Source organism: Marmota marmota, unplaced genomic scaffold (genome assembly GCF_001458135.2).
Source record: "Marmota marmota marmota unplaced genomic scaffold, marMar, whole genome shotgun sequence".
Taxonomy (NCBI): Eukaryota; Metazoa; Chordata; class Mammalia; order Rodentia; family Sciuridae; genus Marmota; species Marmota marmota.
Window position 1 is genome coordinate 2,089,693 of NW_025999863.1, and position 7,730 is coordinate 2,097,422.

Consider the following 7,730-nt stretch of genomic DNA (forward strand, 5'->3'; position numbering starts at 1 on the left):
GGGAGGCTGGAGAGGACAGGAGCAGGGACGCCCGGGCCTCCAGCAGCACCCTGGGCCTCCCCCGACGCCAGATCCTGCTCGTCCTCCTGCTGGCCCCGGGCACAGTGCCCTGCTCTCATCGCCCCCGAGCCTGCAGGATGGGCGTGGTTGGGCCAGAGCAGCCACCTTGTCCCCTTGTTGACGGGTCCTGGGCCGGTGGGGTTGGGCCTGGCGCAGCCAGGGAGGCTGCGCGGGCTGGGTGCGCTCCCTGCGCGGTGGCCGCTGGCCGTGTGCATGTGTATATATGTATTTGTGACTCTGCATCCGTCTTCTGTGTTCTGTCAGCAGCCCGGCTGGGGGGTGGACGGGAGGCCCCCTGTGCCGGGGCCAGGCTCCGCCCTGCAGGGCCAGCGCTGGGTCCACTGGGCCTGCCTCCCCAGGGTCGCCGTCTCGGTTTTGACTGTTTTTAATAATAAGAAAACCCCCCACCCCCACCGCCGCTTGCTCCCAGCCTGGAGCGGTTGCCGCGGGACCTCCAGAGCCCAGGCAGTGGCCTGCTACCTGGGGGACTCGGGCGTGGGCGGTGGGTCCTGTGGGAGGGGTCATCAGCAGGCCACTGTCCTCCTATCACCTGGGGGTTTGTGTGGGGGAGGCCCAGCTGGGCATCTGTGTTCCTGCCTGGAGCTAGGGGCACCTTCTGTTGGCCCACTTGGGGGACACGAGGGTCACTGGGTCCAGCAACTCCTGCCAAGGACAAGCCACAGTCACAGTCCTGTGGGGCCAGGGCCAGGTGCACACCCTGGGTTCCTGGGGTCACCCCGCGATGGGCTGCTGCCATCGGGGAGGGGAGGGCAGGACAGGAGGCCCGGAGCTGGGCTCGTTTGGCAACAGGTCCCAGGTGGAGGGGCCAGAGGGGCAGGAAGGACGGGGAGAAGGGCGTGAGGCCAGGCCCGCCAGCGGCTATCAGTGGGGGACACAGGGCAGGAGCGTCCAGAGCCTCTCCTGGTCCAACAGGCTGCCGCATTGGAGGGGAAAGACCAGCGGGTCCAGGAGGGAGCAGAGGCCCCTGCAGGGAGGCCAGGGCCAGCTGGGGAGGCCAGGGGAGGCAGGAGCAGGATCCTCTTGTGGGGGCTGGCCAGGGACTTGGCCACCTGATCAGAATCCAGAGCCTCTCAAGCTGCATCCAGTGGGCGAGTTCAGGTTGATCGGGGTCACTAGGAGGCCTCTGTGCAGTTGTCCCACAGATGGGGACAGAGGCTGTGGCCAAGGGCACTGCTTGGGGAGCTGGGAACACACCTGGCTGTGAAGGGGGCCAGGCTGCAGCAGGAAGCCTGTGCAAAGGCCCTGGGCTCAGGGGAGCCCCGGGACGGGCAGGGGCAGTGGCCACTGTTGGGGACCCGTCCAGGTGGGCAGAGTCTGCACGTTTGCTGGGTTCTGTCTGCGCTTTCGATCACGGTCAATAAACACAAAGTACCCGGATAAAATGAACCAGCCAGTGGCCTCGGCGGTCTTAAGGCCTCCACGCCAGCTCCAGAACATTCTGTCACTGCAGGCCCCTGTGTCCCCGAGTGGTCTTCCCCTCCCAGCCCGGCACTGGGTCCAGGTCCACCTCTGACCCCCATCCCAGGTGTGTCCTGGGCATCTGTGGCTCTCAGGTCCAACGACACTGCAGCTGTCCCCTCGCTCCTGCCCGCTGCCAAGGGACATTCCAGCCTGTGTGTGGACGGTGCTGTGTGTCCCTTCATCCCCCATGGACACTGGGTCCACCCCGACCCCTGAGCACACAGGTCCTGCGCTCCTGCCCCGGATGTAGGAGGACAGGGCGGCAAGGAGCCGAGAGGGGGGAGCCCAGGGCCTGGGCCCCGGGCGGTGGACTGCCTGCCCCCCCAGGCTAGGACACACCAGCTGGGGGGCACTGGAGGGCTCCCCACAGCGGGGTAGGGAGGAGGGCCAGGGCGGGACCAGGGCCAGCCCCACCCCGTTGCCAGGTGGCCTTTGTTGCTGTCAACAATGGCCCCAGGGGCCTTCCTGGCAGGAGCCTGTGGGACACAGAGGCAGACATGCAGACCCTGAGGCGGGAGGCTGCCCGGCCCTGTGTCCCCCTGGGCACCCTTGAAACTGACTTCCCCGCTTCCCTGGACAGGTGAGCACTGTCCCGGCCCCAGACGCTGCCTGGCCTTTTCCTTCTGTCCCCAGCTCAGTGTCATTTGCTATGCTGGTGACACCCCTCTCCAGCTATGGGGCTGGGGCGCGGGGAGCCTCACCTGGGGCCACTCCAGGTCAGGTCCGGGGGCGGGGCCCCTCGGGAGGCCTGGGGCCGACCCCCTCTCCGCAGCTCCGGGTGGCCCTGGCCACCGCCTGCCGTCTCCCTGCCCGTGTCCAAACTCTTCTTTAAAAGGACAGGGCACCAGAGTAGGCCCAGCTGGCAGCGTCCTCATGTCACGGGGTCACCCTGGGCAGAGCCTCTTTCCAGACGAGGGCCGCCCCTCACCCAGGGCAGCTTCTGCTGAGAGGCCCCGTGATGGGCGGAGGGAAAAGCACGCAGCTGTGCAAAAGGATGGGCAGGAAGGAGCTTGGGGCCCTCCTCCAAGGGGAGAAATGAGTTCAGAAGGAGGGCAGGACAATGTGGGTCTCCCCCCCCCCAAACCTGCTTGCCACACGAGGGGAGGACGCTGCCAGGGACGGGGACGGCGAGGGCCTGCCATCACACCCTTCTCCTTCAGTGCCTGGATGAACCAAGGCCTCATGCTGGGCAGCACTGACCACTGGACTGCTGCCTGGCCCCTAGTTTTAGTCTGAATGACCTTAGTGAAGTGTGGTTTGGGACATGAGTAGCACATCTCCACTTCCTGTTGGTACTGCAGATTCTGTCTCTTGATCTGTGCCTTTACCCACTGCCTGCTGCCCCAGGGCCTTTGCATGTGCTGTATGCAGCCTCTCAGGAAGCCCAGGACAGGTGCAGCGGCCTCCTCTGCATCACCTACCCAGCCTGGGGCCATCGTGTCCTCCCTGGGCCATGCCCCCAGCCCCCACCCCCCTTCACCCAGCCTGAGCACCTCCAGGCCAGGGATTCCTGGAGGAGGAGACCCAAGGGTCCTAGCAGCTAGAGAACCTGGGAGGGGCTCCAGCTGGACACTCCCCCACCCGCCAGGCAAGAAAGGCTCCAAGTGAAAGGTCGGGTGAGGGTCTCCTGCGGCCCTGGCCACTGGGGCAGCAGGAGGCCTGTGCAGTGGCAGGAAGGCTGAGGCTCTGCTCCCGTCCTCAGGGATGACTATGAGTCCCTGGAGGGGCCCCACTGGACACCGGCTATCAAGCAGGCCACGCGCTGGAAGTACTCGCCCATGGGACACGACGCAGCGGGCCAGGCGTGGTACCCGGGCCTGACCAGCTCAGAGCCCCGGGAAGCCTGGTACACCCTGCCCCGGGACCCCGACAGCCTGCACCGCGAGGCCTACTCCCGATGGCACCGATGCCACAACCACCGGGAGCGGGGCCTGCCCCCAGGTGAGTGCNGGGCTGGGCAGGGCCCCTCCAGCAGGAGCCCCAAAGCCCACTCCCCAAATGCATGCGAGCCCCCTTCTCCCACCCTGAGCCCAGCCAGAAGCCAAAGCCCCTCCAAGAGCAGGGGGCCCAGCCCACCCCTGTTCCCTGCCTGCCCCTCACCTGGCCAAGAGCACGCTGGGGGACAGGACAGGAGCAGGGAGAGGGTCAGTTCCCTCTGGGCCCTTCCCCTCCTCCGTCTCCCCCCCCACTCCGTCTCTCTCTCTCTCCTTTTCTCTCCCCGTCTCTGTCTCTGCCTCTCTCCCTCCCTCCCTCTCTCCCCCCTCTCTCTCCCCATCTCTCTCTGTCCCTCTCTGTTCCCCTCTCTCTCTCTCTCCTCTCCTTCTCTCTCCTTCTCTCTGTCCCCGTCTCTCTCTGTCCCTCTCTCTGTCCCTCTCTGTCTCTCCCTCTCTTTCCACCGCCCCCCGCTCTCTCTCTGTCCCCCTCCTTTGTCCCCTGTAGTTTTGGCTGGGGATTCTGGGGACCCTGTCCCTCTTGTTTCCTGGAGGTTGTTTGAGTTTTCGGGTTGGTTTTGGATCTGCTCACAGCAGGACAGTAGTCTGTCCCTTGCTTTCTGCTTGTGGCACACCCGAGGACACGCGCACACCCCTGCTTGGAACCACGCGGACGCTTCTGGCCAGCCTGTGGCCACTGCCGCCCAGTCCCTCCCCGGCAGGTGAGCGAGGGGACAGAGCGCCCCGCGGGCTGGCTCGTGCCCCGCCGTGGCCTGGTACCGGTTCTGGTTTGCGGACGCGCTGCCGAGTCCCGTTTGCGGGAGGTGACTCTGGCTGTTGTTACTCTGTTGTTTCCCTATGCAAAAAAAAGAAAATGGGGGGCCATAAAGTTTCAATAAAAGGCAAAAAAAAAGAAAAATGTATAAAGATTAAACAAGCTCTGCTTCCACTCCGGCTGCCTGGAGCCTCTTTCCGCGCCCAGCGGGGCTGGCCTGGGCCTGTGGCCTGTGGCACCGTTAGGGGGAGTGGCTCAAGTGTTCCCCAGGGCATGAGGTCTGGGGCACTGGTGACTGTCACACCTGGGGTGTCCTGGTCCAGACGGTGGAGGCAGGAACACTGCTCAGCACCCTGCAGGGCCCATGATGCCACCAGAGAGTGGCCTGGCCCTGTGTCCCCAGCACCCACGGAGCACTGCCCTGGCAGTGGCCAGTGAGCCTTCCTGCAGCGGCTCCTCTCTGGGCCCCGCTCAGCCTCTTCCAAGCCAGGAGCAAGGGAGTGCAGAGGCCAGGGGGGCCTCGCACGAGGAAACAGCGTGGACAGCCCCTGGCAGAGGCCACAGGCAAGGGCCCCGGGCAGGACGGCCTGGCGGGCTGTGGCACAGGGAGAGCCCGCAGGCTGCAGCGGAGAGTGAGGAGGAGGGAGGCAGGAAGGACCTGGGCTTTGACCAGAGGGAGGTGGGAGCCATGGGCTGTGGACAGAGGAGGGGCCTGGCTCGGTTCCACCACTTCCACCTCCAGGGAGGTGTCCCGTCCGCCCGCAGACCCCTGGCTGCATGGCAGCCACCCCTGCCCAGTAGCCCTCCCGAGGCCTGGCCCCCCAGGTCAGCCATGTCTGTGTGCCCGGCCTTCCAGTCTGGCACCCCTCAAGGCTGGGGCCAGGGAGGTGGGGGGCCACGGAGCCCAGGAGCACCCAGGTGTGGGGGCCACACGTTTCCTGGGGGCCTGGGTGCTGTACCCCGCCCCTGTCCCAAGCACTCCAGGACCCCACGGAGCCCAGGGTGGGTGAGCAAAGCCACCCCCTGCTGCCCAGGGCTCCTTCCTTCCTTCCCAGTGGCGAGGGGGGACCATGTCCTTCCTACAGAGGCAGCTGGGCACAGCAGGGCGGCGAGGCGTGGAGGCCCGTGCACGGGTCCACCTGGCCCTCGGCTCACAGCCCTGTTCCTCCTCCAGCTGCCCTGTCTGCCTCCCGAGCCTCCTCTTCTGCCCTTCCCACTGCCAGAGGAGGAGGACCCAGGGAACAGGCTGCAGGGAGGGGCCCGGCCTCGGCAGGCTCCATGGGGCCTGGGCACGCTGCGCCCCAGGGCCCTCTCCCCCCAGGGGAGGTGGGAGCCCAGGCCTGAGCTGCAGGAGCCAGGCCTCCGCGTCCTGCTGCTCGGCTTCCTGAGCTCAGGATGGTGNACCCGGCCCTGCCTGCTGCTCCCGTGTCCGCCACCGCCCGGTGCGCTCTGGTGTGAGTGGGCTCCGCTGTGCCCAGTTAGTGGCTGCACAGTCTCTCCCGCTGGCTCGGGGGTCGGGCTGGGCTCCACCTGTGGTCATCCAGCTGCCCGCCCACGGCCTCAGACCCTGGGGCCTCCTACCCTGCTCCGAGCCTCGCCGCTCCGCCAAGAAGTGGGCTCCCCGGCCCCGGGACAGGAAGTGGCGCGACACGCTGAGCCTGTGGGCGCTGGCGCTCGGGAGGTCTGGGGTCCTGGGAGCATGACCCCTCGACCTGTCATCCCTGTCCCTACAGGCATCTCGTCCCCGGTGAAGAAGACAGAGATGGACAAGTCGCCCTTCAACAGCCCGTCCCCCCAGGACTCACCCCGGCTGTCCAGCTTCACCCAGCACCACCGGCCTGTCATCGCCGTGCACAGCGGTGAGTGTCTTGGGCCCCGGCCGGGAAGGGTGCTGGGCCCTCAGCTCAGAGCCATCAGCCCCAGGGAAGTCCCACGAGACGTCTGACCAGGAGCCATATGGCTGTGGCCTTCCAGCCAGGAGAACACAGAGGTGGTGAACAGTGCACAGGGCTGAGTCCCCGCTCTGCCAAGAGGACTCAGCCTGGGACTCGCCCCACTGTGCCCCCGGGGCCCTGCATGGTCCTGTCCCTGTGTCCCCCAGTCACGCTGGCTCACCGGGCAGAATCAGAAGCTGCCACCAGGCCAGAGTGCTGTGGAGCGGGCTGCGTGCGGCCTTCTCAGGGACCTGAGAGGGAGGCCAAGGCCAGGCCGGCCCTGCCTGGGCACACCCTCCCCACAGGAGAGGGGTCACAGAAGGACGTGCACCGCAGTGGCACAGGCCAGCAGCTGGTCACCGTGCTGGCCCACTCCCTTGCGCACTGGTGGGGGGATTAGTGGCCACACGGCTTGTCCCCGCGGGAGCCTGGAACAGGCTCAGGGCTCCCCCGGCACCAGCCCCTGCCACACATCTGGCCAGGCGGCCACAGGCCACCTCGGGAGGCAGACACAGGGCAGGACCCGCGTGCTGGGGCCAGGAGTTGGCCAGGGAGGCCCCGGCCGACCGCTCCTGTCCGAGACGTGTGGTGGGCACGTGGCCCAGACCAGCCTCGCCCTGGGGCTGCGAGCAGGGCAGCCAGGGACACACAGGAAAGCCACTCTACGGGGCGGGTGACTGCGGCACAGCAGGTGCTCAGGGCGCCGAGCTGTGTAGGAACGCGCACCCGGAGGTCCTCGGCCCCACCTGCAGGAGCGAGGTGGCAGCTGCAGCTCAGTGAGAGCCAGACACCCAGGCCACCAGATGTGACCCAGTGACAGGAGGGTCCAGGACAGCAGAGTCCAGACATGGGACGTGGACCCGGCAGGGGCAGGACTAGGAGGGCCAGGGCTTCCTTAGGGGTGACGGAATGTTCTAGAATCCATGGTGACATTTGCAGTTTCGTGAGGATACCGAACAGCACTGAATTGCAGGCTGTCCCAGGGGACAGGGGACTTCATGGTGCCCTCGGGGGACTCTTTCTCAGGCCTCAGAGAGCCAGAGCCCACGGGTGCCCTGTCCCCTGTGGGGAGGGTGGTGCAGAGCCAGCTTGGCCTCCATGGACCTCAGGGGTCTCCAGACGTGAGCGCACCCGTGGGGCTGGCTCGTCCTGTGTGTGGAGACGGCGGCGAGCCGCACGTGCTCAGGACGGTGCCGCCTTGCCCAGGTTCCCCCTCCGAGGGTCCAGCTGAGGGTCAGAACCCCAGGCCCCAGGCTGCACTATTACCTGCAGGTGGACGCGGGGCCTTTGCCATGGGAGCAGAGGACGGCACCCAGGGCCCCTCGTGGGTGCAGGGAGCCCCGGTCCCAGCCCCGCGTCAGTTCTAACAAGATCTGTTCTCTGGCCCTTTAGGAAAGGCCTTGCCGAGGCCCACGTCAGGCGGACAAGGGACCAGGTGGCCTGGGCTCAAACCCCAGGGTGGCCACCTGCTTGCTGGTGGCCACAGGCAGGTGACCCGTCTTCCAGGTCACGCTGACACCCTCTGTTTTGAACAGACGGGAGCCGGGC

At 66.8% G+C, this 7,730-nt stretch overlaps 1 protein-coding gene across 2 annotated transcripts in view; it reads left to right on the forward strand.

Moving 5' to 3' along the window:
- Positions 1-1,957: 1,957 nt before the first annotated feature.
- Positions 1,958-7,730, forward strand: part of Tektip1 (tektin bundle interacting protein 1) — an 11,400-nt gene continuing 5,627 nt past the window's right edge. Inside the window, exons 1-2 of one of the 2 annotated variants that reach the window (XM_048813771.1) lie at positions 1,958-2,122; positions 3,245-3,483. In XM_048813771.1, the coding sequence (XP_048669728.1) occupies positions 2,040-2,122; positions 3,245-3,483 (322 nt within the window). In that variant the 5' untranslated portion in view covers positions 1,958-2,039. Of the gene's footprint in view, positions 2,123-3,244; positions 4,423-7,730 lie in introns of those variants that run through there. The other variant, XM_048813761.1, reaches the window with a different exon arrangement.